Source organism: Sorex araneus, chromosome 9, assembly GCF_027595985.1.
Source record: "Sorex araneus isolate mSorAra2 chromosome 9, mSorAra2.pri, whole genome shotgun sequence".
Lineage (NCBI taxonomy): Eukaryota > Metazoa > Chordata > Mammalia > Eulipotyphla > Soricidae > Sorex > Sorex araneus.
The window spans coordinates 41,073,322-41,101,129 of NC_073310.1; the positions used below are offsets into that span (position 1 = coordinate 41,073,322).

Below are 27,808 nucleotides of genomic sequence, written 5' to 3' on the forward strand. Positions count from 1 at the left end.
CGGTCAGAGCTGAGCCAGACCGGCGGGGCGGAGGATGGGCAGCAGGCAGCTCCCGCCCGCGCCCGCGGCCGACGGGCAACCGGAGCCCGGGCCGCAGCCCGGCGCCGCGCCCCAGCCCGGCGGGGAGAAGCGGCCGCGGGCGCGCGGGCCGAGGCTGGCGCGTGCGGCGGTGTGGGCGTGGGCCTGGGCGTGGCCCCTGCGCGGGGGCGCGCGCACGGCTGCGGGAGCGCGGCGCGCTGGCGGCGGCGGCGGCGGCGGTGACCGCGGCGGCGGCGGCGGCGGCGGCGGCGAGCGCGGCGCGGACGGAGGCGGTTGCTGCGCCGGGTACTGGGGCTGCTGCTTGAGGCGCAGGCGCCGTGGACTCCGCCCGGCCGTGGCCTCTGCTCGCTCGGGGCTCGTCATGGCGACCCGGCAGAGGCCTTTCCAGCTGGTGGTGTTCGGCGCTTCTGGCTTCACCGGCCAGTTCGTGGCGGAGGAGGTGGCCCGGGAGCAGGCGGACCCGCAGCGGAACTCCCCGCTGCCCTGGGCCGTGGCGGGCCGTTGCCGGGAGAAGCTGCAGCGGGTGCTGGAGAGAGCGGCGCAGAAGCTGGGTAAAGGGGGCCGTGCTGCCTCGGGGGTCGGGCTCAGGGGGCGCCGGCTCGAGCCCCTTTCTCCTGGGGAAGGGGGGCCTTCAATTGCTGGACTCGTGCTTCCCCACCCCCCACCTCTCTTGCGTGCGCCCCGGGATCTTTCCCAGCCCTGCTTGGACCCCAGGAGGGGGGCGATGCCCAGGGAGTGCCGTGACCCCCGCAGGGCCCCTTTCCCCAAATGAAAAACCACCAAGCAAACGCAAATGCTTGCCCCATGTGAGTGTCTCCGCTGGCAAAGAATCGAGAATTTTAATTGTAATTTTCCCTCCCGCCCCCCCCCGCCTTTCAGCCCTCCGTGCAGCTGGAGGCTTCTTGATCTTGGGTGGCATGGAAGGGTAGAGAACTCTTCAAGATGGGCTGGACTCTTATTTGCCTTGTGTTCGGGGAGGTGGGAGAGAAACCTTGAGCTTGCTGATAATGTTTACGCTTGCTTCTATTTTCTCTTATTTTTATAAAGGATTTACTTTTCAATCGCACGGACCGTTTGCGGTCTTACAACACTTTATCCAAAAAAAAAAGTTTGTGTTCCTTAAGGGAGCATTTACTTATTCTTTGAGCATTTGTTACGTCTATTTTTATGCGGACCAGAGAGTTGGTGCAGAACCTTGAGGGACTTGTGCATGCAGCAAACATGGGGTGGATTCCCTGCACCCCATTCCAGGCTTGGGGCCCAAGAGCCTGCCAGGAGGGATCCCTGAGTGCAGAGCCAGAAGTAAACCCTGAGCACCGCCAGGGCCCAAACTAACAAAACAAACCCCCCAAAATATTGTTTTTATGAAGTGATCTTTTCTGTGTCAGGCTCTGTTCAGAGTGCCAGGGACACAGGATCTCCCAACCTCCCTGGCGTGGGAAGAACTCTGGGGTTCAGCGGTTCTTAAATTTGGCCATGAGTTTTCCATCCCCACCTTTCTCTCCCCTCCCCACCCTGTAGGCAAGTAGCACTTGTCACTGTTCTGGTTATACCATAATGTTCAGTTTAATGTTTTTCTCACCTATGAGCCCACAGTCCTGCCTAGGTAGGGTACAGAATCGCTACCTTTGTGCTCTGTACAAAACACGCTCCTGTAGGCTGCTCTCCCCGCAGGACTGTGCTGCCGACCTCAGCGGTGCAACTTTGGGGTCTCACTTTGCCAAGAGAATTTATTACTAAAATCTCTCCTCTCCCCCATCTACATCTAATCTATATATACCCTACACACATACACACACACACACACACACACACATACATGTATATATTCTCTCTTTCTCCCTCCCTCCTCCACCCCCCAAAATAATTGTGTATAGTCCAGGTACCTACCAGTTGGAATGCCCAGATCCAAGTTATTACTGGGAATATACTTTGACCCAATAAAGTGTATTGACTATACATTGCTCTGTTGATTCAGATCATTCCAATTATTTTCTTGTCTTGAACCTGAGTGTTCTTGCTTAGATTCTGCTTTTCACCTCAGGTCTCTTTTCTTCTCATTATTTTCGGGTTTGCTACACTCTCTCAATTCTATAATTGTTTCACATGTGTTTCTTTTTTCTTTTACTGAATCACTGTGTCATAGTGAGACACAGTTCCAAATAAAGTTACAAAGCTTTCATGATTGAGTTTCAGCCATACAATGTTCCAACACCCATCCTTCCACCTGTGTACATTTCCCACCACCAGTGTCCCCCTGTCCCTCCTGCCTCCTTCTACTCCACCTCTTGCCTCATATATATATATCCTTTTGGTCATTATCATTTGCGATCATATGTGTTTAATAAGAAGCTGTAATTCTTGAAAGAAAGTCAGTATAGTCATTTACTCAGCATCTGAGTGATTATAAAATTGGCTTTTTACACAAGGTTGTCATGTGTGCATTACACTATGTTAGGGTTTTTTAAAATTATTATTATTAATGTTAATGACCCTCAGTATTAACTCCATTTTCTCCTTGCCTTTTTCTTTTTTTTTTTTAAGTTATGTGACTAAGAATGCTTTTGTGTTTGAGAGGGAGAATTTTCTTTCACTGTATTTAGAAGATTTGTTAATTCTGATGATAGTTTTTTAAAATCTGAAAAATATAATGCTGTGGAGTTATTTTGCTTAAAATGATTTATTTCTAATTTTAGGAAGACCAACACTGCTAGCTGAAGTTGGAATAATAATCTGTGATACCACTAATCCAGCCTCCCTTGATGAAATGGCTAAACAGACATCCATTGTCCTGAATTGTGTAGGACCAGTAAGTAATTGTCCCTTCTTTTTATTCAGACAAGCACTCCATTCATTCTAAATGCACCTGGTATATTCCCAAGGAACATAAGGGTGGGGAACAAAAGAGTTGGTTCAGGGTCTTAACCCCCTATGGAGAATTTTTAGTTATCAGATACATATATGATCAATCTCTTGAGATAGTGTTTTTCTGTGACATATAGGGAATGTGTGCTGGTTTGTTTATTGATGACAGCTATAACTTACTGGTTTATTATTTTTTTAAAAAGTCATATGGTGTCCCTTTTTTAATAGGGGCCATTCACAGTGGTGCTTGGGGGCCATGAGGTTTTGGGGATTGAATTTGGGGTCTCATTCTTGCAAAACATGCACTCTACCAATGATCCATTATCTGTTAGGCTATTGGGTGGTGTGAGCAGTGGTATTTGGGCCACATTCCACAGTGCTCAGGAGACCATGTCAGTGCTGGAATTAAACCACGCGGCATGACCACGAACAAAGCAAACACCTTAAGTCCCGGACAGGTTTTTGGCCCCTAGTGTTGGGCTTGTGTCCTCACTGCTCCAGTGAAACTGCTCTGTTGGAATTTGATTCTCGTTAGACCCTGTCAGAAGTTGTTCAGGTCTCATTCCACCCCTCAGTGGGTGTCCCAGTGGGTAACTTTTTCTTTTCTTTATTTGGCTTTGGAGTCTTGCCTCTTCATAATTATCCTCTTCTTTCCTATCTTTATTTCACTTTTCCCTTTGTTGGATCTTTTTATCCTTCTATAAATGCAAGAGGCCTCTAAGTGCGTACTGTAGGAAGTCTTTGATTACACTTTCCAGGTCAGTTTAAAAAAAAATTATTGGGGCTGAAGAGATAGTCCAGGGATTACAATGCTTGTCTCCCTTGGTGCCCTCATTTTGGTGCTTGACACTGTATATGGTCCCAGGTACCTCTCGTAGTCCCTGAGCACAGCCCTATGGTCAAAGCCCCTCCTCTCCAAATCATTGTTATTGTGATCAGACATATATAACATGAAGCTCTTAACTTTAAATATGTTAGTGGCATTAAGGACAGTTGCAGGGCTGGAGTGATAGTACAGTGGGTAGGGCATTTGCCTTGCATGTGGCCAACCTGGGTTCGATCCCTGGCTTCCCATATGGTCCCCCAAGCACCACCAGGAGTAATTCCTGAGTGCAGAGCCAGGAGTAACCCCTGAGTATCGCTGGGTATGACCCAAGAAGAAAAAAAAAAAAAAGACAGTTGCAAACATTATTTAACCATTACCTATCTTAAAGATCTTTATCATTATTCTTTCTTTTTTAAATAAAAAAATTTTTTCCCAAATTTTTGGAATTATGATTTTATTGTTCATTTTGATAAATTGGTTACAATACTGTTAACTCATGATTTTGATGAACAAGAATGAGTCCACAGACATATTGAGAAAACATGGGCAGTATTCTCTAGGATATAAGCCTCAAGTTGTCTTTAATAATTTGACTCCATTGGCAGAGACAACAAAAACAAAAAAAAAAAAAACAACTAAGACTATATCAAACTAAAAAATGTTTGCATGGCAAGAGAAACTTGAGCGAAAATAAAAGGATACCCTACTGGATGCAAGAACATATTTACACACCATACATAAGATAAAGGACTGGCTATATAAAGTATTCACAAAGATCAGCTAAAAAAGTAAACAAGAATCAATAACTCCACTGTAAAGAGGGGTAAAGCAATGAAAGACACTTTCTTTAAGAGGACATACAGCCTGCTAATAAACATAAGAAAAAAATGTTCATTGTTATTTCTCGTCAGGGACAAGCAAATCAGAACAATAGTGAGCCTTTGTACCAGTGAGAGGCTTATTTATATGCTCAGGTCTGGGGACACTATGAGGAGAAGGAACCTCACTCACTTTGGCAAGAATGTTGTATGGCTCATAGTGCTTCTTGATCTGACCCAGGTGCTTCCCAACTTAGCTTCCACCACCCCCATCTTGACCCTGTTCTGTACTTTGAGCATCCCAAACAGCTCCCTTTCATACCCCCTTACCTCTGTGTTCCCTGAATTTTTTTCTCTTTCCTGAAGAATCCTTACTCTTTTTCAGAATTGACTCAAATAATCACTTCCATAACACTTCCCATTTTTACAAAGATGGCACTGAAAGCCAAGAAGGTCTTCCCAAAGCCAAAGCTTTGAAGGCCAAGAAAGCAGTGCTGAGAGGTATCCATAGCCACAAATTAAAAAAAAATCCACACCTCACCCCTCTTCCAAAGATTTAAAATGTGACTGAGAAGACTAGATGTCTTTGGAACAGCATCTCCAGGAGAAGCCTATTAGACCATTCTAAAGTGTCATCATAAGTTCCTCTGAGCCCTGAGTTAGCCATGAAGAAGAGAGAAAACAGCATGTGTGTTCAATGTGGATGTCAGGGCCAGCAAGCACCAGATTAAACAGGCAGTAAAACAGCTCTGCAACGACATTGAAGTGGCCATGGCCACCACCCTGATCACACCTGGTGGAAAAAAGGCATTTGATCAGCCGGCCCCTGACTGTGATGCCTTGGATGTTGCAAAAAATGAGAATGATGTAAACAGTCCTGCTGGCTTATTCTAAAGATATACTTTTTTACCATTAAAGAGAAAAAAAGCACTTCCCATTTTGCCTTTATTAAGTATATATCCTCTGTAAATTTACACTGTAAGAGATGAAGTAGTGCCATCACATTAATTTCACAATGTCTTTATTGCTAGAGCTACTGTACTAATATTTGGGCTGGAGCGATAGCACAGTGGGTAGGGCGTTCGCCTTGCATGCAGCTGACCCAGGTTTGATTCTTCTGCCCCTCTTGGGGAGTCCGGCAAGCTACCGAGAGTATTCCGCCCGCACTGCAGAGCCTGGCAAGCTACACATGGCATATTTGATATGCCAAAAACAGAGATATTACTGGTGCCCGCTTGAGCAAATCGATGAGCAATAGGAGAACAGTGACAGTGACAGTACTAATATTTGCTTTCTTAATAAGGCGCCTTCTAAAACTCAAGAAGCAAATTTCATTCTTTTAAGCTTGCTAAGTAAAATAAATTGTTGATTTCTTTTTCTCCTTCTTACCTACTTTTATTTCTTTTGATCTCTTCTAATTGTTGATTTTCTTTACTTCCCCAGTATCGATTATATGGAGAACCCATAGTAAAAGCATGTATTGAGAATGGAACTAGCTGTATCGACATCTGTGGAGAACCTCAGGTAGGTAAAATATAAAAGGAATAGTAGAACTAACAATGCCGAGTTCTTTTCAAGTGGAAAATGCCTAGTGCGGTTTCGTAGACAAACTTCAGAAGTTGATGGTCCTTCCAAAGGTCACATGTTCTATTGAGAGCTTGAGGTGAGCATTGTGTCTTAGCTTCAGTTTATTTTTTTTATTCTTTCTTCACTGCAAGAACATTGATTTCTTGGGGCTGGAGTGACAGCATAGCGGGTAGGGCGTTTGCCTTGCACACGGCCGCCCCGGGTTCAAATCCCAGCATCCCATATGGTCCCCCGAGCACCGCCAGGAGTAATTCCTGAGTGCAGAGCCAGGAGTAACCCCTGTGCATCGCCGGGTGTGACCCCCCCCCCCAAAAAAAGAACATTGATTTCAGTTCCATTGTATATAGGACATGTTGAGGTTTTTTTTTATAGCCACTGTATGCTATAAAATGAAATTAGTCACAGTAGTCTGCTGTGTAGAATTCTCAGAAGCTGCCTTCTTAAATTTCATTATGGATTCCCTTTTTATTTTTATTTATCTTATTTATTTTTTTTAAGTTTTTATTTTATTGAATCACTGTGAAAAAAATACAAAGCTTTCAGGTTTAAGTCTCAGTCATATAATGATTAAACCCCATCCCTTCACCAGTGCACATGTTCCACCACCAAGAACCCAAATATACCCCCTCCCGCCCACCCCCCACCTAAGTAGCTAATGATCTTCACTTTATTCTCTCTATACTTTGAATACATTTAATATTTCAGTAGAGAACTCACTATTATTGTTTGAAATTTTCCCCCAACAATCAGGCCTGCTGAAAAAGGCATCATGTAATAATTTCTTTTCATTGCTGAGAATGAAGACTATGAGCTTTGAGGTTTTGGATTTCTGATATTTTAGCTCAGTTCACAGTCTAGATGCATTTCTGTAAGAAGCCGCTCTGGGTGCCAAAATGGGTTAGAAGACCTCTCGGATGATAGTCTTTAGGAGCAGAGGGTCCGTTTCGAGTGCAGCAGCTCCGGATCTTATCTGGGCGGAGGGCGGGATTCCCTTTTTATAATCAAACACCTCTACATTATTTTTTTTTTAATTTATTTATTTTTAATTAGAGAATCACCGTGAGGGTACAGTTACAGATTTATACACTTTTGTGCTTATACTTCCCTCATACAAAGTTTGGAACCCATCCCTTCACCAGTGCCCATTCTCCACCACCCGTAAACCCAGTGTCCCTCCCACCCTCCCCAATCCCATCTCCCCCCCACCCCACCCTGCCACTGTGGCAAGGCATTCCCTTCTGTTTTCTCTCTCTAATTAGCTGTTGTGGTTTGCAATAAAGGTGTTGAGTGGCCGCTGTGCTCAGTCTCTAGCCCTCATTCAGCCCGCAACTCCCTTCCCCCACATGGCCTTCGACTACAATGTAGTTGGTGATCGCTTCTCTGAGTTGACCTTTCCCCGGAACGTGAGGCCAGCCTCGAAGCCATGGAGTCAACCTCCTGGTACTTATTTCTACAGTTCTTGAGTGTTAGTCTCCCACTCTGTTATTCTATATACCATAGATGAGTGCAATCTTTCTATGTCTGTCTCTCTCTTTCTGACTCATTTCACTCAGCATGAAACTTTTCATGCCCATCCACTTGACTACAAAATTCTTGACCTCCTTTTTTCTAACAGCTGCATAGTATTCCATTGTATAGATGTACCAAAGTTTCCTCAACCAGTCATCCGTTCTGGGGCATTCGGGTTTTTTCCAGATTCTGGCTATTGTAAACAGTGCTGCGATGAACATACATGTGCAGATGTTGTTTCGATTGTACTTTTTTGCCTCTCTGGGATATATTCCCAGCAGTGGTATTGCTGGGTCAAATACACCTCTACATTATTATAGAAAAATATACTTTGGGTTACATCCAGCAGTGCTCAGGGCTTACTCCCTGCTCTGCATCCAGGAATCATTCCTGGCAGGCTTGGGGAACATATGTGATGCCAGGGATTGAACCCTGGTAACCACATGCAAGGCAAGTGCCTTTCCTGCTCTACTATCCATGCTCCATCAACCTAAAATTTTTTAATGTTTAATATAATTGAATCCTTATCCCTTTCTAGCCCAGTACTAAGCAGTTTTCAGTGTTTCTATTAAGTTATCTTTTCTGCTTTGTCAATGAGGAAACTGAAGTTTTGGATGGTTAAGTAACTTGCTCATGGTCATGCAACACTGTCATACTTACGTTGAAGTTTGTCTGACTGAGAGCAGGGAGAATGGTGTGTTCAAAAGCACTGAATTGTATTAGCTCCTTTAAAACCATCACCTCAAATGCCCCTTAGTTTCTGCTGGTGACTGTCAATCAGTATGCCAGTAGTATGTATTTTAAGCTTATCAATTGGAAATACTAAGAAAGTGTAAATTACCAAAATTGGTTTAAGAAGAAATGTGTAACAGGAATATATGAAAAGCAATTCCTGCCTTTTTCAATAGCTTCGAGTCAGATCCGGGAAGATAGTGTATCAGGGGACACTTTCCTTACTTGCAACTGGCGGCCAACCTGGGTTCGATCCCCAGAATCCCAGATGGTCTCCTGAGCACAGAACCAGGAGTAAGCCCTAAGCATTTCTGGGTGTGGCCCAGAAACAATAACAAAAATGTTTAGAGCAAAGGAAATGATGAGAAGATCCTCTAAATTAAACTTTAATAAAAGTGATACCCAGACCTAATAAAAGACTGGGGAAATGACCCAGTGGTAGCGTACATGTCTCACATGTGTGAGTCCCTGCCCCAAACAGAAGAAACCCAGTTTAATAAAGATCCAACTCTCTAAGCAGCTCTTGTGAGACCAAATTCAGATAACCAGTTTTCAGATGTGCAGAGGATGGGACGAGTCACAGAGCTCTTCGGGGTTCCAGGTTCTTCTGGAAGGAGAGCGGGACTCATCACCCCATGAGAGTGGGCGGCACACAGTCTCTTCCGCCCAGCTCGAGGGAACAGAGAGAGCAATGTAGAGGGAGGAAGCCCCACACAGGCTCCCTCCGCCAGGTGCTCGAGGGCGGCAGCGGCAGGGATGAATTGCGTTAGTCGCATGTTCCCCTGATGTGAGGGCATGAAGTGGTACTTGTGGGGGTGACGAAAGAGCTTGAAGGGCTAGCCCAAGTATTTCCCATGCTGGAGCCCTGGGTTTGATGTCCGTCATTGCACAATTCCTGGAGAACCGCCTGTAATGACCCTCAAGCATTTCTGGGTGTGGCCTAAAATCCAAAACACTCAACAAAAACCCAGAACCTCAGAAATGGCACATTTTATTCTGTTCCTCCAAAAAGCCTGTATCTCATGCCTAATAACAAGAAAATCATGAGATAATTACCAGTGTGGGAGGGACACTCTGCAAAATGCTAGATGTGTATCACTGTATCACTGTCATCCCGTTGTTCAGATTGCTCAAGTGGGTGCCAGTAAAGTCTCCATCCATCCCTGTTGCGTGCTAGTGTAGCCCAGTGGCATCTGCTCGCTCCAGGAACATGAAGAGCACTTTATATCTGCTAGATGTGTACCCTTCAAAATTCTCAAGGTCAGGTAAAAACAATAAACATGGCATGGGCCTGACAGATAGTACACTTGCCTTGCATATGTTTGACCTGGGTTCGATCCCTGGCATCCCAGATGGTCCCCTGAGCACCACCAGGAGTAATTCCTGAGTGCAGAGCTAGGAGTAAAGCACTGTTAGGTGTGGCCCAAATTCCCACCCCCTCCAAAAAAAAAAGAAAAAAAAAAAACAAGAAATGCCACATCCAAAAGGAGCCTAATGAGACAGGACAGCTAAATGTAATGGACCCTGGATGGGATCCAAAGCAGAAACAAGACATTTGAGAAAAGGGAAGTCTGAATAAAGAGTGTGCTTTGATTAATTACAATGAGTTAATATTGGCTCATTTGGGCAAGGATTGTAGCTCAAGGTAGAGCATTTGCCTCACATGCATGAGGCTGTAGGCTTGAGCCCCGGCACCCGGGTGTGTGTTGGGAGATCAGTGAATTGTAGCAGGTATTAATGTCAATAACATATATAGATATATAGACACATATAGCTATATAATACTAGGTAATGGGTACAAAATGTGTGTGCTGCTCACTTTTTCAATAAATCTAAATGTTGTGCGAATATTCTTTCGGTTGGGAGTGCTGAGATAAGAGACGCAAGAGAAATGAGATTTGTAGAGAGGCTCCTTGCTCGAGCTGGCAAAGAAGTGTGGAAGAAACATCCCACGGCCTCTTTTATTTACTGTCCTAATGCGCTCAGTACAAAGAAATCATTAACAGAGAAAGGGATTACAGGAGGGACCGCAAGACATCAAGGCTACATTGGCTACATTGTTCTGTCATGTCTGCAAGCCCAGTGGTTGCAGCCTGCAGAGAGGAATGCAAGGCCGAGCAGTCTGGCACCAGGAGCTATAGCCCCTTGTAGCTGGACTGATAAGGGGTTGTGAGAGAATGTCTGTTCCAAAGCAGAGCTGGGTTAGGGATCTGTGAGAAAGGGAAGATTGCTTCTTTGTAATACTAAGAGCTAAAAGGCAGCCAAAGGAAGAGATGGTAACCCTTTCCAAACCAGTCTGGTCACAGGAGTTACGGCTTGCCCATTTGCATGGGCTCTGTGTTCCAGCCTGCTTGTGGATCAGTCTTCAACGGGCTCATCCTAACAGTTCTGGTTGGGGACCAACATCTAAAGTTGCTCAGAAATTATGCAAAGTATTAGACATCCACCTCTGATACTCTCACCTTTCCCACCATTCTCTATACTGTATCTGAAGCATTGATATATGTCATTTATGATGATCATCTTGGCAATGCATTTGAGTTTTTTTGTTCTCTTTGTAGTTTTACATATTTTTATACAAAGTATTTATTGTGCATTTAGAAGTCATTCTAAAAACATAATAACATTAAATAAGATCAGTATCTCTCTCATACCACTTAGTACATAGCGGGTCCACAGTAAGTATTTGCTCAAATTGAGCAGTATATTCCACTACAGAACCATATTGGCTAGCATCATTGGTGTTGAATTTTTTTGTCTTTTAAAAGTATTGGTATTAACAGTTTCTGTATAGTTCTAACTGATTTTTTGCCCTGAATTTTTTAGTTTCTGGAACTAATGTATTGGAAGTATCATCAGAAAGCTGCAGAAAACGGAGTTTATATTATTGGAAGCTGTGGCTTTGACTCCATTCCAGCAGATCTGGGAGTATTATATACCAAAAATAAACTGAATGGTAATTATCAATCTATGAGTAATAATTGAATTTAACCTGAAGAAATACTTTGTCATTGTGATGAGCAAAAATATAACTGGGATAAGAACCATAACTTTAATGTTAAAATATGAATTTTTAAAATGTGTTACATATTATGATACTTTAAAAATATATAAATGGTACTACAAATGTTCTAAAGTGAGGAATTTTAAATCCAGGAATTTTTCGTGGTCTCGATTTTGTTTACAGCTGTGAAATTTTGGAAAAACAATTTTGTAGCTATCATAAATTTCTGACCCCAAGTCCAACCAAAATAGTTAAGAAAAAAGAAAGCTACTTGGGGCCATGGACTGGAGCAGTAGCATAGCGGGTCGGGCTTTTGCCTTGCATGTGGCCGACCTTGGTTTGATTCCTCCGTCCCTCGAGGAGAGCCCGGCAAGCTACCGAGAGTATCCCACCCGCATGGCAGAGCTTGGCAAGCTACCCGTGGCATATTTGATATGCCAAAAACAGTAACAAGTCTCACAATGGAGACGTTACTGGTGCCTGCTTGAGCAAATCGATGAACAACAGGACGACAGTGCTGTCCAGTGCAGTGCTATATATACTTGGGGCCATGAAGATTGTTTGAAGAACTGGGCAGAGATGTAGCTCATCAATAGAGCGTTTACCTGGCATATATGAAACCCTGGGTTTGATCCCTAACATTAAACACACACACTCCTTGCATTCATTTCCAGCATTGTCTATCTCTCTCTCTCACACATACACAGATCCATGAATGCCTTGCATTGACTCCAGAACTCTCTGTGTGTGTTTGTGTGTGTCCATCCCCCAAGCATCACTGCATCTCTCAGCCCTGAGACCATCTCCTTCCAAAAAAAGGGAAAACTAGGAATCAGTCTTACCAAACTGTGCTCTTTTAAGGTTATTCCTGGCAGTGCTCAGGGGCTGTCTGTGGTACTGAAGATCAAACTATGATCAGTCAGATGCAAAGCAAGCTGTTTAACCCAGTACTATCTTGCTAGATTTGTAGATGTAAATTTAAAAACTCTGTCCCAGTGGTGTACTGGAACGAGTAAGCTAAATTATTGCCTCCTGGAGGAGGATCTGTTTGTTTGGTTTGGGGACCACACCTGGAATTGCTCAGGGTTACTTCTGGCTCTTCACCCAGGAATCAGCCCTGGCAGTGATTGGGGTAGTGGATGGATACTGTGTGGTATGCTAGGGATCGAACCTGGCTTGGCCTCATGCAAGGCAAACACCTTACCCACTGTACTATCTCTGTGGCTTCTAGAGAATTTTAAATGACTGTCAGTTGAGTCAGAAACGATTTTGTCTGTATCACAAGTTAAATTTTTTGGTAAATTGTTCATTATCACAGTATGCCTGAGTTCATCTGCTTAAATCTCTTCATAATAATGAAATGAAACTACTTGTAGTGCAGGTTTTCTGATTATATTAGCTAGACATGACCTCAGAATGAATAGGAATAATCCTATAGCAATATTCTTATTGCCTGCACTGGCTAAGCAGATTTGATTTGACATTTGTCATTCTACTCTTTTAGGCACTTTAACTGGTGTTGAAAGTTTCCTGTCTATACAATCAGGACCTGAGGTTAGTTTTTCTGTTTCCTATGTTAATATTAAAATATTTCATAAATTATATTTGTCTCAAAATATTTATATTAAATATATTTTAATATGAAAAGTCACTATATTTCATCTTAAGACGGGGATCGAAAGAGATAGTACAGCAGGTAGGGCACTTGCCTTGCACATGACAACAGAGGTTCGATCCCCAGCATCCCATATGGTCTCTGGAGCACCGTCAGGAATAATTCCTAAGTGCAGAGCTAGTGACTCCTGAGCTTTGCCAGGTGTGACCCCCAAGACCAAAATAAATCAAAATAAAAAACAAAATAAACTTAAATAATAAAACTGCCAGAGTCAACTGTTACTTTGATTTATAACAGAGGGCCAGAGTGATAGAACAGTGCAGGACATTTGCCTTACACACAGCTGACCTGGGTTTGATCCCCAGCACCTCATTTGTTCCCTGAGCCCACCAGGAGTGACCACTGAGTGCACAGCCAGGAGTTACCCCTGAGCACATCCAGGTGTGGCCCCTGAACCAAAAGAAGGAAAGAAGTTAATTTAGCTTGGCAATAGATAAAGTGTGTAATGAGATCAGATGAGATATGGTAGATATGGTAGGATTCTGAGCATGGAGAGTATATAAGCTGGAAAACCATAGATTAAGAACTTTTTTGGGTTTTGGCATCTTTTTTTTTTTAATTTTTTTTTTTTTTGCCACAAGTGGCAGTGTTCAGGACTTACCTCTACCGCTGTGCTCAGGGATCACTCCTGGCAGGACTTGGAGTACTGGAGATTGAACTCAGTTTCGCTGTATGCAAAGCAAGCATCCTACTCACTGTACTATTGCCCTGGCTCCTAAGAACATTTTTTGGAGGACCAGGGAGATTGTGGTTTTATCTCTGGGACAAATTGACTCTCCAAGCTTCACCATGCGTAGCCTGGAGTCCCACAGCACCACCAGGTATAATCCCGATAGCCTCAAACACTGCCAGGCTGGTCCTGGTGGTCCCTGGTACCAAAGTTCAAACCACCTGTTGAACTGAATCCCAAACAGGTTTTCCAGAAATTGCCAGGAGTGATTAGTCCTGATCTCTAAGCACTACTTGGGATGCCCTCCCATCCACTCCTTAGAGTGAGAGATTTTTGGAGAAGCTGGAATATGGGCTGAATTTCAGAGGACGGTGCTCTGAAAGATATGGGGAAGGGAAAGGAAATAATAAGACTTCAGGATGTTGTAGAACAGTCAAATTAGTGTCCTGGTTTTGTTTTTATGTTATAAATTTAGATTAATAAACAGAGAAAGCATGGCACAATTTGTGGATATAGAGAATATCCATCAGAGCATAAAGGGAAGTGATAATGAACCCAAGTGACATGAGAATTCTTCAGCAGAGGTTTCAGTAGGGTTAGTCTAGAAAGGTGAGTAGCATTGATTTTTCGGATGCAGCAACTTGAACAGCGACCCAGAAACAAGCTTGAAAAAACACCTTTGTGATTCTGGGTAGCAGATGGAACTCAATTCAGTTGGAACCAACAAAAGGAATTTATTGATTTATATGAGCAAACATTTGCAGGTAAAGAGTATCAGATCTGGATGTTCATTACAGGTTTTTTTTTTTTTTTGTCTCTGTGATTTCTGTGTTCCTTTGTGTAGACTTTTGGCCTGGCATGGAAGGTATACTTTGTCCTTCAGTTTGTATGTCTGGCCACACCTAGTGGTGCCATGGGAGGTGCAGGTAACTGCCAGTGCAGTGCTTCTGGTCACTTTGAGACATGCTTGGGGGACCATGTGTTGCTGGCATTGAATCCTGGTTTCCTTCATGCAAATCATGTGCTTCAGCCCTGTGAGCCATCTGCACAGTCCTGTATTATTCTGTGGTTCATGATTTCCTGGGAAGAGCAACAAGATTTTGTGTATTAAAAAGTCAGAGCATGTAGTCAAGTAATGAGTCATTTGGACCAATGGCTGTGACCTGGAGTGACAGTTATCAGATTGTCTGGGCCAAGGTCATCATGCCTCTGGAGGGAAAAATCATAGAGTGTTTGTCTCTCTGGACCAAATGAAGTTCCGTATAGGAAAGAGCTTTTTTGAGAAGTAGTTGGAGCTTCAGAGAGTTAATTAGTGCAAGACAGAAAACAGACGTGCTCTCTAGGGAGATAGTAAGAAAACCCCTAGAACTGCAAGAGGCTGCTTTCCAGAGACCTGCAGGAGATGGCAGTGGGAAAACTACATCCATCCAATAAAGTTCTCTTCTCTTTACTCAAAGTAAAGAGTGTAAGTACTTTACTCAAAGTAAAGAGTGTAAATACACTCTTGGGAAAGAGTGTAGATACTGGGCAACACCCCAGGCATCACCAAGAGCAAAGTAGAAAACAAAAGAGAGCCTGGACATTGTCTCCAGCACTCACCGGGGCGGGCAAGTTTTCCTCATCCTCTGTGTGCCTTATTTCCTTCATCCGCTAAAGATGGTGCTAGAGTTTGCCACTGATGGTTGAGGTGTAGGTTAGCCCAATAATATAAATCAGAACAGTGGTTGGCACTTAGTAATTGCTCAATAAATATTATAAGGACTCTAGTTAGGGTTGGAGAGTTGAAGCATTCACACTAGTGTAGCTCCCCTCCTTACTCTTAAGTCAGACAGATGCAGAGCCTTAAAATGTGGGGAAGGTGGGAATTAGCCTCACAAGGAAGATGATTCCTGGATTTTATGTATTCCGAGCACTAGATTGTTTTGTCACTTCTTATTTTCCCCTCCCCCTATGCTGTTTTGGGGCCAGAGAAATAGCATTGCATAGTGTCCCATGCGTGACCATGAATGACCCCATAATATAGAGCCAAAACCCACCAAGCATTGCTGAATGTGGCCCCCAAACAAACCAATAAAAGTTATGTTTAAAAAAAAGTTGACTCATAGGTTGGGTTGAGAGTGTGACTCAGATGGTAGTGCACAAGCCTCACAAGTGCAGACAAGTGCGGCACCCTCGGTAAAGTGACAGGCACCACCCAGAGTGGGCCTGAGGACATCCGAGCACTGCTGGGAGTAGCCTGTACAACTGAAATCTAGAAAATCATTGACTGTAGTTATATGTGGGCCACAAAGCAGGACTCAAGAATTTCAGAGATTTAATGTCATTCATGTATTCTAGAATGACACTGTCCAGTAGATCTTTCCACTGTGTTGAAAATGTTGCATATGTGCTATATAACAGCTTCAGAATGGGAAGCAGAGCTCTGGAGCATGACCTACTTTTATGTAACCTGCAAACAAAAATGGCTTTTTACATTAAAAAGATACATTTTTTTAGGTTTTTGTTGTTGTTGTTGTTACTTTGGGGTCACAGTTGGCATTGCTCAGGGGTTGCTTCTGGCTCTGTACTCAGGAATTACTCCTGGCATTGCTCAGGAAACTATGGAATGCCGAGGATTGAACTGGTGGGTTGGCTGTGTGTAAGGTACTAAGGCCATGTGCCTTACCTGCTGTACTATTGCTCTGGCCCACTTTCTACATTGTTAAGGGTTATAATGAAAAACAAAGATGAAGGTGGAGATATCGCTTACTGGTCTGAGCCCATGTTTCATATGCAGAAGACCTGGGCTCGATCCCTCGTACCATATCATCCCCCAAGCACAGCCAGGAGTGACCCCATAAAGCAAGGGATTAGCCCCTGAGCACCTCCAGGTGTGGCCTCTAAACCAAAAGCAAACCCAAAACATAGAATATGCAGCGCAGAACACATGTGACCTGCAAAACCCACGTTATTGACTATTTTCTGTTTTACAGATATGCCTAGCTCTTTTTCTGTAATACGCTTTAGACTGCAATGAAACTTAGGGGCTGCAGAGATAGTATAGCGGGTAAGGCGCTTGCCTTGCACAGGGACTACCCAGGTTCAATCCCCAATGCCTCTTGTAGTCCACGGGAGCCCAGGTAGGTGTGATCCCTGAGAGCAAAGCCAGGAGTAAGCCCTGAGCACTGCTCAGTGTGACCCCGAAACAAACAACAACACAAACAGTTTAAGGAAATTAAGTAGGTGAATTAGAATCTGGATCAAATTGAGCAAGGATTTTTATGTTGGATATGGTACCAGAAAGAAGGAATTGGGCCTGGACGATAATACAGTGGGTTGGGCATTTGCCTTGCACATGGCTGACTGAGTTTGATTCCTGCATCCCATGGTCCCCCAAGGACTGCCAGGAATAATGCCTTAGAGCAGATCTAGAAGTAACCCCTGAGCTTCGCTGGGTGTGACCAAGGAAGGAAGGGAGGGAGGGAGGGAGGGAGGGAGGGAGGGAGGAAGGAAGGAAGGAAGGAAGGAAGGAAGGAAGGAAGGAAGGAAGGAAGGAAGGAAGGAAGGAAGGAAGGAAGGAAGGAAGGAAGGGAGGAATTGGAAAAAGAAATTAAAACAAATCATATTAGTGAGCCTTAAAATTTTATTTTAAAATTTTGAGACTTCAGTGGAAGACTGTTACATAGTTTGGCAATAAAATATGGGTGTTGGGGGGCCAGAGTGATGTACAGCAAGTGGGTAAATCACTTGCCTTTCATGTGGCCGACCCAGCTTTGAACCCTGGTATCCCATATGGTCCCCTGAGCACTGCCAGAAGTGATCCCTGAGCACAGCTGGGTGTGGCCCCAAAACCAATAAAATAGGGGTGTTGGAGGTAGGTAAGACACAGCACAATAGGAAGGAAACAGATGACAGTATGTTGTCGGTGCAGAAATGTGTTTATGGGCTTATCTTGAAATTCTGTGGAACTAACATAGTATGGGATTAGAAACTTAGACATGATTAATGTGTCAGGTGATGATGATGTGAAATTCACCGACTTATTCATGGAGTATTAGTAATGGTAATAGGAAAAGAGAAAGGGCATATGTTGGTTGGTGTGATACTGAATTGTATCAAGCCAGTGTTACATGAACAGATACAAAAATTTGTCTTAAAATTATTACATATGGGAATGTGGCTGGCTTAGAGGTGACATGTTGTTTGCAACAATTACAAATTACATTTTGCATTTAGTTATTCCTTAAGCCAGTGTTTCTTTGACTCTTGCACATTTGCTTAGGGGATGTCTGTCCACGATGGCACCTGGAAGTCAGCAGTGTATGGTTTTGGAGATAAGCATACTTTGAAAAAGCTACGAAATGAGACAAATCTGAAGCCTCTCCCAATTATTGGCCCAAAGTTGAAAAGAAGGTATGAGTAACTTAAAAAATATTTTCTTTACTGTATCTGTCTGGTCTAAGCATATTGTTGATTGGAGTATTAATAATGTATGCCACTAAGAAAAGCAGGAAGGCTTATTATTAAGGAAGTTAGAACATTTTCTAAGCTTACATATTTCATTTATGATAATACTTTGAATGCTGGGAAAAATGAGTTTTATGACTTTCCCCTGTTAATACCAAAGTTAAATGTTAATTTTATGCAGAAAAGCCAACACCTTAAAATAAAATATTTTTAAAATGTAGATTATTCCGTCTACTAATAGAACTTAAGGGAGAATTTCATTTATGAGAACTCTAAAGACCTAATTAGAGTTTGGCTGTTGAAATGAGTGTTCATGTTTTCATTGTCTAGGAAATTGATGGGTAAAGCATGGTTGGCTGCATAGATTAAGAGCCCCTGGTGTGATCAATGCTATACTCTTGGACTTGTCGCTTTTAGGGTGTAGGTGTGGACAACAGACACTGAAATAGTCTTAATTTTTTTGCCACCTTCACTACTACTGTCCCAAGGAAAGTTGTAATTTTTATTGAGGACCTTACCAACTAAAGTGGTGGTTATTATATGGATTAAATGGGAAAAATGTAATCTGTGCGTGGGTCTGTCTTGCAGGTGGCCTATCTGTTACTGCCCTGCACTCAGCAGCTTCGCCATCCCGTTCATGGGGGCAGATGTGTCTGTTGTCAAGCGGACTCAGCGTTACTTATATGAGAATTTGCAGTGTTCACCTGTAAGTGTGTATCATTTATTCCTAATGAAGACTAGAGTGTGCTTGTTGACACATAAATTTTATGAGGGGTTTTGTTTTTTTGCCTGCTTTTTTTTTTTGACCCACACTGGGCAGTGCTCAGGGGTTACTCCTGGCTCTGCACTCAGGAATCACTCCTGACAGGTTCAGGAGACCATATGAGATGCCAAGGATCAAACTTGGGTTGGTCCTGTGCAAGACAAGTGGTCTTCTCAACTGTACTATCTGGCCCTATTTAAAGCAAAAAAGAGAACAAGCCAAATAGTGCATGTTTCAGTGGCTGGGAATACACAGAATCAAAAATGTACGACAGTTCACATTTTACCAGGGCTGATAATGCATAATTTAAATCCAGCTTGATAAATACCTTTTTATTATAACCCAGCACTCAATTTTATTATAGGAAGTCTGGTGTCATGAACACTGGGAAACCCCAGTTTTGAGTTTCATGTGCCAGAATACTTTGTTTTGCTTATGGAAATATCTGGGCTCCCCTGCTTCCCTTCCCCACTAGCCTGGATTGCCATCTGCTCTGATGACAGGGAAGCTGTATCTCAGGTGCAGAGATAGGAAAAGGTGATAAGCGACATCCATATGCTATAATATATAATTACTGAATTCAGATATATTAATTGTGGGCTTTTGAATCCCTGGATTATGTGGGCGTTGTCTGAATAGAAGAAGCTGAATAAAGCAATGATTTTCTTATAAAAATGTGCTCTGTAGTGTGATTTGTGACAATACTCTCCGACCGTCACACACCCACAAAGGGGGCAGCTCTCTGGTGTGGTGTGTGTGACCATAGAGGAAGCGGCTGCCCGGGACTGCGTGCGTGACGGCCTCTGCCTCTCTCTGCTCCCCAGGTCCAGTATGCTGCTTATGTGGCCGTGGGCGGCATCGCCTCTGTCGTGAAGCTGATGTTCGCCGGGCTGTTCTTTTTAATCTTTGTGAGGTTTAGCCTTGGAAGGCAGCTTCTCATCAAAGTAAGTAAGGTTTTCCTAAAATTTAATGTTTATGCATTTCGAAAATATACTGAGATGTTTTTCTTTTTCTTTTAGTTCCCGAGGTTTTTCTCCTTTGGCTATTTTTCGAAAGAAGGTCCAACACAGAAACAGGTAACCCTTTAAATTCTCTGTAGACCTTGAAAATCATGCTTTGTGTTTGCTTTCCTCGAGTGCAGATACAGTTACAGCTAAGACTTGATGGGGCACTTATTATATTTCAGACACACTTTTGCTTTCTTTATATAATCAGATTAATCTTTTCAGAGATTTTAAGGTAGGTAGCGTCAGTTTTAAAAAATGATAAAATGGAGGTTCAGAGAAACCAGAAAACTCTCTTTATCGGTAGTGGGGGTTGGAGAGGCACACCCTGTAGTGCTCAGGGACCACACCTAGCAGTGCTCAGGGATTGCTCCCAGCTTGGTGCTCATGGATTGCTCCCTGGCAATGCCCTGGGAACCATGCAGTGCGGGAAAGTGAGCACAGGTTCCCTGGATGTGCCCGGTGCCCTTTGAGCCTTCCCTCTCACCTGAGACCAGGAAACTCGACAGAGGTCCTGTATGCTGATGGGACTGCTCTCCAGCTGCAGACACTGTATTCCCTTCACCACGCAGAGGCCTCAGATATTTCTCCTCTCACCTCACTCTCCTTCCTTCTCTCCTCCACTTTGGGAAGCTGGTGGGGAGGGGCGGGAAGGGGAGGGGGTCATACTTAGGGGCCGCCCCCAGCAATTCTCTGCCATCTAGAGGTACGGCCTTGACCTTTCAAGGCCTGGGCTCTGAAGGACAGTGCTGCTCCGGCCCACCGGGCCCTTGCTGTTCTGGACTGGGGGTCACACGAGCTCTTATGCAAGCTTCAGCCATCTGAGCTCTCTTCACAGCACCTCTCCTCCATTTTTTAACTTTTTATTTATTTTTTTGGTTTTGTTTGGTGGGGTACATACCCAGGACTTACCTCTTGGCTCAGTGCTCACGGATCACTCTTGGTAGTGCCCAGTGCTGGAGATTAAACCAGAGATGCAAGTCAAGAGCCTTAACTCCTGTACTCTCTCTCTCTCTCTCTGGCCCAAGACTTAGTACTCCTCCTTTTTACCACCTTCTGTGCCTCTTTTCCAAGCCTTTCTTTCTTTTTTTTTTTTAAGGCTTTCTGGGCTTACACCCCACTCAGCAATGCTCAGGGGTTACTCCTGGCTCTGCACTTAGGTATTATTCCTGGCGGTGCTTGAGGGACCATATGATATGGGATGCCAGATATCGATCCTGGGTTGGCCACGTGCAAGGCAACTGCCCTACCCACTCTACTCTCGGGCTCCTCCCAAGTGTTTGTTCCTTCTCTTCCTCCATATCCTTTGGATCCCAGTGGTAGAGAAATGACCATTGTTTCAGCATTGTCCTCATTTGAATGCTTCTGTTTATACCATTTGAGTAAAGTCCCAATGTAGTCAAGCTGCAGCTGTTCACTTTCATCTCCCAGGCACCAGGCACTTGTGTGTGTGTGTGTGTGTGTGTGTGTGTGTGTGTGTGTGTGTGTGTGTTTCTGTCTGTGTATATATGTGAGTGTATATGTGTTATCTTATCTTTCTGTGTGTGTGTACCACTGCTGAGCAGAATCTAACAGCACAGATTCTCCCCTTGGGGGATCCTGCAGCATCCATTTACCGTCTTCATTTGCTTTTATCTTTCCATCTCCTTTTAGCAGCCTTTTGCAGATTCTGCCCAGCCTCAGCTGTCTTCAGTATCCGCAGTTGTCACACTTCTAGCTTCACAGATAGAAACACGAACCTCCTCAGATGTGTTGTCATTGCTTCCTTCTTGCCTTCTCTCCTCCTCTCTTAGCATCGCTTTCTCCTGTTTAGGACTACTCTTGTCTCTCGGGCTCTTTCTGTTTGTTTTGGTTTTGGGGACCACACTCAGCTCAGTGCTCAGGCAGCACCCCTAGCGATGGTTGGGGATTCAGGCTGTGCCTCCCGTGTGTACATCTTTCCCAGCCTACTGAGCTCTCCCTCCCACCCTCACCTCTGCTCTTTACAGCTCGGACATTTCAGCTTGCTCTTCAAGCTCGTGTTCTCTCTTGAGCACATATCTCACTTGCTTTTCTTTGTCTCTTTGCACTTTTAAGCTCAGGTTTCCACTTGAACATGTATTCCATTTTTTGGTTTGCAAAAGAGGTATAGGGTGGCCATCGTGTTCAATCTGTAGTCTACTTTCGGCACGCATCTCCCATCCCGAGCGAGTCCTCCAACCGCACTTTACTTGGTGTTCCCTTCTCTATCTGAGCTGCCTTTCCCCCCAGCATGTGAGGCCAGCTTCCAAGCAGTGGAGCAAACCTCCTGGTACTTATTTCTACTCTTCTTGGGTGTTAGTCTCCCATTCTGTTGTTTTATATTCCACAGATGAGTGCAATCTTTCTATGTCTGTCTTTCTCTTTCTGACTCATTTCACTTAGGATGGTACTTTTCATGTTGATCCACTTATATGCAAAGTTCATGACTTCATCTTTTCTAACAGCTGCATAGTATTCCATTGTGTAGATGTACCATAGTCTCTTTAAGAGTCATCTGTTCTCGGGCACTTGGGTTTTTTCCAAATTCTGGCTGTTGTAAATAGTGTAAATGGAACATACAGGTGCAGACATCATTTCGACTATACTTTTTTGCCTCTCTGGGATATATTCCCAGAAGTGGTATTGCTGGGTCAAATGGAAGCTAAATTTCTAATTTTTTGAGAATCGTCCATATTGTTTTCCAAAAGGGCTGAACCAGTCGGCATTCCCACCAGCAGTGTAGGGGGGGTCCCTTTCTCCCCACATCCACGCCAATACCGGTTGCTTTTGTTTTGGATGTGGTGGCACTATTCTTTAAACCATAACTAAGAATCATTTTCCTTCTGGTTTGAGGCCCGGCACACCCAGGGTTGCTCTTTCTTGGCTCTGTTCAAGCTCTCGGACGTACATGAGGACCATTTGTACTTGGGCATCAAACTGTGGTCAGGTGCATTTAAAGTACCTTAACCCCTATGCTATCTCTCTGGTCCCCTAAGAATCATTTTTATCTCGTCTCGTTCACTCCATTGCCTGCCTCACAGCAAAACACCTGTCTCAAAACTAGCATCACCGGGCTGGAGCAATAGTACAGCGGGTAGGGCGTTTGCCTTGCACGTAGCCAACCCAGGTTCAATTCCCAGCATCCCATATGGTCTCGTGAGCACTGCCAGGAGTAATTCCTGAGTGCAATGCAGGAGTAACCCCTGAGCATTGCTGAGTGTGACCAAAAAAAAAAAAAAAAAAAAAACTAGCATCACCAAAGAATATTTACAGCTCCCTTGATCCAAAGGGATCAAAATGCAAAAACTAGCATTTACCAGGAAATTTTGTCAGAATATTGGCTTTTAATCTATTGAAAATGTCTGATATGAAGTGGAAACATAGGTTTTGTTTGGAGAGGGAATGACAAATTTATTAAATAAACCCTTTGCTTTCCTTTCCTCAGATTGAGACCTCCTCATTTACAATGACATTCTTTGGTGAAGGATACAACGAACGCTCTTGTGATGATCAGAACAAAATAAGTATCAGAATTTGTACTCAGGTGAAAGGACCAGGTATTTCACATTAGACTTAAGCGTGAGAATTTAACCTTCTCTTACTGTAAAGTAGTATGCTATTATATCATGTTCTCTTTAAATCTTTATTTTTATAAATGTTCATTTAAAAATAATAGTGTTTGGGGGGGATTTCCTGTATATAGAGATTTATATAAAATCTACAGTTTGACTCTCTGGGTGTTGTTGAATACCTCCTTTGTGACTCTTTTTCTGTAATTAACTGTTTTCTGCAGAGGCCGGCTATGTTGCTACCCCCATAGCCATGGTCCAGGCAGCCGTGACTCTCTTAAGTGATACGAATAATCTTCCTAAAGGGTAAGTCTGCTTTTCTTTTAATGTAAATATCTCTTTCCCTGCATGTGCTATTTTAGTTTGTCTTGGTTTGCTTTCCAGGCATCAGATATGCACTTGAACAGTGAGTGTTCCTAGGCTGGGGCTGGCTCAGCAGGCAGGGGCACACTTGGCTGCAGGATCCCAGGATTTAGTCCTAGCACTCCCTGGTTCCCCCAAGTAAGCTGAGTCAGCATCACGCCAAGCACTCAGCTGGGAGTAACTCCCAAGCACTGCTGGGCATGACCTCAAATAAATATATTTACAGCTCCCTTGATCCAAAGATAGAGATAAAATTGTAAGGACAGTTCCCTAGTGGCTTCTGGGAACAGTGCAGAGACAAGAGGAGAAAGGAAAACTATGAGATGGGGCCCGAGCGATAGCAAGGCAGGAGGGGTGTTTGCCTTGCATGCGGCCTACCTAGGTTCAATCACTGACATCTCATGTGGTCCCCTGAGCACCGCCAGGAGTGATTCCTGAGTGCAGAACCAGGAATAACCCCTGAGCATTCGCAGGTGTGACCCAAGAAACCACAAAAAAAAGAAAGAAAGAAAGAAAGAAAGAAAAGCATGAGAGCTGTGTAACTTTTCAGTTTCTAAAAACATAGTTTAAGTCCAGAGTTAGTGGTTCAATAAAAGTTTCTTCTTTCTCAGTATTTTTGTTTGTTTTTGGGGCCACACCTGGCAATGCTCAGCGGTTACCACTGGCTCTGGGCTCAGGGATCACTTCTGGTGATCATATGGGTTGCCAGGGATCAAACCCAGGTTGGTCACATGCTACACAAGTGCCCCACCTATTTCACTGTCTCTCTGGCTCCTTGTTCAGTACTATTTCCAGGAGCCTCTAGTCAGTGCTGAAAGATACCTAGCTGGAATGGAGTGTCCCTGTGACCCCAAGTGTGAATTGATTCATGGCATATTTTCTAGGTGATTATCAAGATGACTGTCTTAATGGAACATTTAACTGTTACTATAAAATGTGTCAGCTTTACAAGGAGCATAGGCTTAGAAATATGTAATTATATGTAATTAGGTATGACCAGAAGCAATATTAAGTATTATAAAGTAAGACCTTATTATTTTCCAAATACCCTTTGAGAATCACTATATCACTGTCATCCCATTGTTCATCGATTGCTCAAGCGGGCACCAGTAATGTCTTCATTTGTCCCTGTTGCGTGCTAGTGTAGCCCAATGGCGTCTGCTCACTCCAGGAACATGAAGAGCTCGTTGTTGTTACTGTTACTGTTTTGGGCATATCAAATCCGTCAAGGGTAGCTTTCCAGGCTCTGCCATGTGGGCAAAATATCCTCTGTAGCTTGCCAAGCTTTCCGAAAGGGACAGAAGCTTTTGGGGTGGCCTCTAATCGTCCTTACGGGTGTTCCCAGTCTACTGAAAGCAAGCTTTTGGTTGACTGGAATGTTGTACGATCTGCACGCTGACAAACACACACCTGCCTGCATCTCTGGGCAGCACCTGGGACATCTGCGGCCTCAGGTTGATCTCCTTGAGATTGATGGGGTGCGCCTGGAGGTTGTTGAGCAGCTGGCAGAGCAGGACCTCGTTGGGGAGGGTTGTGCTAGGTCGAACTCCCACGCTGAGACCCAGGTCACCAGTGGCTGGTGGGCAGCACCCTGTAGTGGATGAGCCACTGTTCACACTGCCGCCGCGGCTTCATGCCCAGTGGTGCTGTGACTCGGCCCTGCTGAGGTACCTCCATGCACTGCCAGCGCCACTCTATCCGGATCTTACAGAATCCCACAAAACAGCCATCGATGTCCAGCAGGCATCACACGCAGAGTTCCCTGCCTGGCGTGTTGAGCCACACACTGTCTAAGGCGAGATGGTGAGCCAGGTTGGGGAGAGCACAAGGGGCTCGGGCGGCATCTGCACCATCTTGGATCTCAGCCAGGATCAACCCTTTGAGAATATTTAGCATTTTATTAGCATTAGCCATTTACACGGAGAAAAATGTTTAATGGGATGATTTTTATTCAGTCAGAAATAGGAGCTCAGAAATAATGATCACATACATAGTCTTGGTAGCTAGTAGATAAATTCATCTAATAACATAATCACCAAATAAATTGAATTAGAAGTGTTCCTTTTCCCCCCCCCCCCGCCCTGAAAGTGTTCCTTTTTTAATGAAAAATTTCTTTACTTTTTTTAATAGTCATGACACTAACTTTGGGATAATTCTTATTACATGGAAGGGGTTAACATCTCAAGAATGAGCACCCAGTACACTTTAAATTGGTGTTAGTGGTTTGGTACCCTTGTTTTTATATCCATCCTTGTATTTGGTAATGAAGCTTCACTTTGATATGCACTTCCTGAAAAAATTTTACTCAAAATAATTGACAACCTGAATTGTTTTGCAACATATTAATCAGTTTAAAAGTTGATGGGCACAGCGGGTAGGGCGTTTGCCTTGCACGCGGCCAACCTGGGTTCAAATCCCAGCATCCCATATGGTCCCCTGAGCACGGCCAGGGGTAATTCCTGAGTGCAGAGCCAGGACTAACCCCTGTGCATTGCCAGGTGTGACCCAAAATTAAAAAAAAAAAAAAAGTTGATGAATGAAAAGTGTAACTATTTCTATGAAAATCCCCATGTTCTCTGCACTGAAAATTTGAGAGCTCTTAATAATTTGTCATATTATTTTCAGTCATCAGTTTCAGACAAAGGTATTATCTATCAAAACAGTTGAAGTTCTCTGTAACTACCATTCCTTGTCCCCAGAGGCCATTGTGTGTTCTTCTATGCCATGTTATCTTGAGAGAGATGAGAGAAAGAGAAGAGAGAGAAAAAGAGAGAGAGCCCCATAGAGAAGAGAAGATGCACATCATGCAAGGACATTTTTTTGTACAAAAACATTTGTTTAGGCTTTGATATCTGGGTTGCCCATATGTTTTTCACTTGTATCTTTTTTTTTTTTTTTTTTTTTTGTAATCCTCTTGAGTCTGAGGCCTGACCCTGCAAACAGCTGCAGTTACTCTGTTGCTGACCTGGGGGGCCGCCAGAACTCACAATGGAGACAAGCTCACTGGGAGCTGACTTAGCCTATGTGGGTGTGCCGTGGCCCTGGCGGCTTCCTCCTGGAATTCGCTACTTCTGACTGTGCTGATTTGGTAATTGAAACCCAAAGCCTGTGAGAGGATAGGGAATGGGCTTTTCCTGACGCCTGCAGTCATTCCATAGCTAGTCAGTCCTGGAGCAGATCGTTCTAGTAGAGGAAGGGGCTGGAGGTGAGCCCCTGGCACTGTCGTACCTTGTCACTGTCTTGCAGAGGCGGAGTCTTCACCCCGGGAGCAGCTTTCTGCCGCACGAAGTTGATTGACAGACTCAACCGGCATGGCATCGAGTTCAGTGTCATCAGCAGCTCGGAAGTCTAAAAGACTTGAAGGATCAGCCAAGTCATCAAATACCTGAATTACCAGCTTTTTAATTTGATATGTGAAATTCTCCTATAAGCCTGTTAACTCTATGTGGAAAAGATGTCAAGTCTAAAATAGTTGTAAATTAAAAACAGGGAATTGAACTGGGTTGTCCTAAGTTTCAAATCTTAGCTGATTTTTGTGATTTCGTTGCCTGTAAGAGAGAACTGATGCTTGACTGACTTTTTCCTTGAAGACTCTGTACTCAATTTTATAAGTGAAATAGCAGACCACAGGGAGGGTCGGGGTCTGTTTGTGTTGCTGACAGATTCCTTGATGAGGTGCCCAGGTTGTCCAGGTTGGACAGTGACTACTGCCTTCCATGACATACTAGGGAATGGGATCTTACTTCCTGATGAGTCTATGTAATGTGTGGGCTTTTGCAAAATGAAACTGCACTTTTTGCTATTTTAACCTAGTTTTTCATCTATTTACATGGACTGATTTTGGACTGTTTACCTAAGCTGAATAATAAAGGATTGTCAATTAAATGGTGGTTTTGTGTTTGGACCTAGTTGGAAGTCTGAGGGGTGATAAACATGTG

At 43.9% G+C, this 27,808-nt stretch overlaps 1 protein-coding gene across 1 annotated transcript; it reads left to right on the top strand.

Moving 5' to 3' along the window:
- Positions 1–245: 245 nt before the first annotated feature.
- On the top strand, positions 246–27,759 carry SCCPDH (saccharopine dehydrogenase (putative)). The gene is made up of 12 exons (XM_004605435.2): positions 246–590; positions 2,736–2,848; positions 5,992–6,072; positions 11,203–11,332; positions 12,885–12,934; positions 17,987–18,117; positions 18,760–18,877; positions 19,759–19,878; positions 19,954–20,010; positions 23,384–23,495; positions 23,732–23,813; positions 27,117–27,759. The coding sequence occupies exons 1-12, from the start codon at positions 401–403 to the stop codon at positions 27,220–27,222; spliced, it is 1,290 nt and encodes a 429-aa protein (XP_004605492.1). The 5' UTR covers positions 246–400; the 3' UTR covers positions 27,223–27,759.
- Positions 27,760–27,808: the final 49 nt, after the last annotated feature.

Excerpts from the sequence above, each read along its gene's own strand:
- SCCPDH (XM_004605435.2), top strand. The coding sequence starts at position 401 with ATGGCGACCCGGCAGAGGCCTTTCCAGCTGGTGGTGTTCGGCGCTTCT. Across the intron at positions 6,073-11,202 it reads ACATCTGTGGAGAACCTCAG|TTTCTGGAACTAATGTATTG; the intron begins GTAGGTAAAATA and ends TGAATTTTTTAG. Across the intron at positions 12,935-17,986 it reads CTATACAATCAGGACCTGAG|GGGATGTCTGTCCACGATGG; the intron begins GTTAGTTTTTCT and ends ACATTTGCTTAG.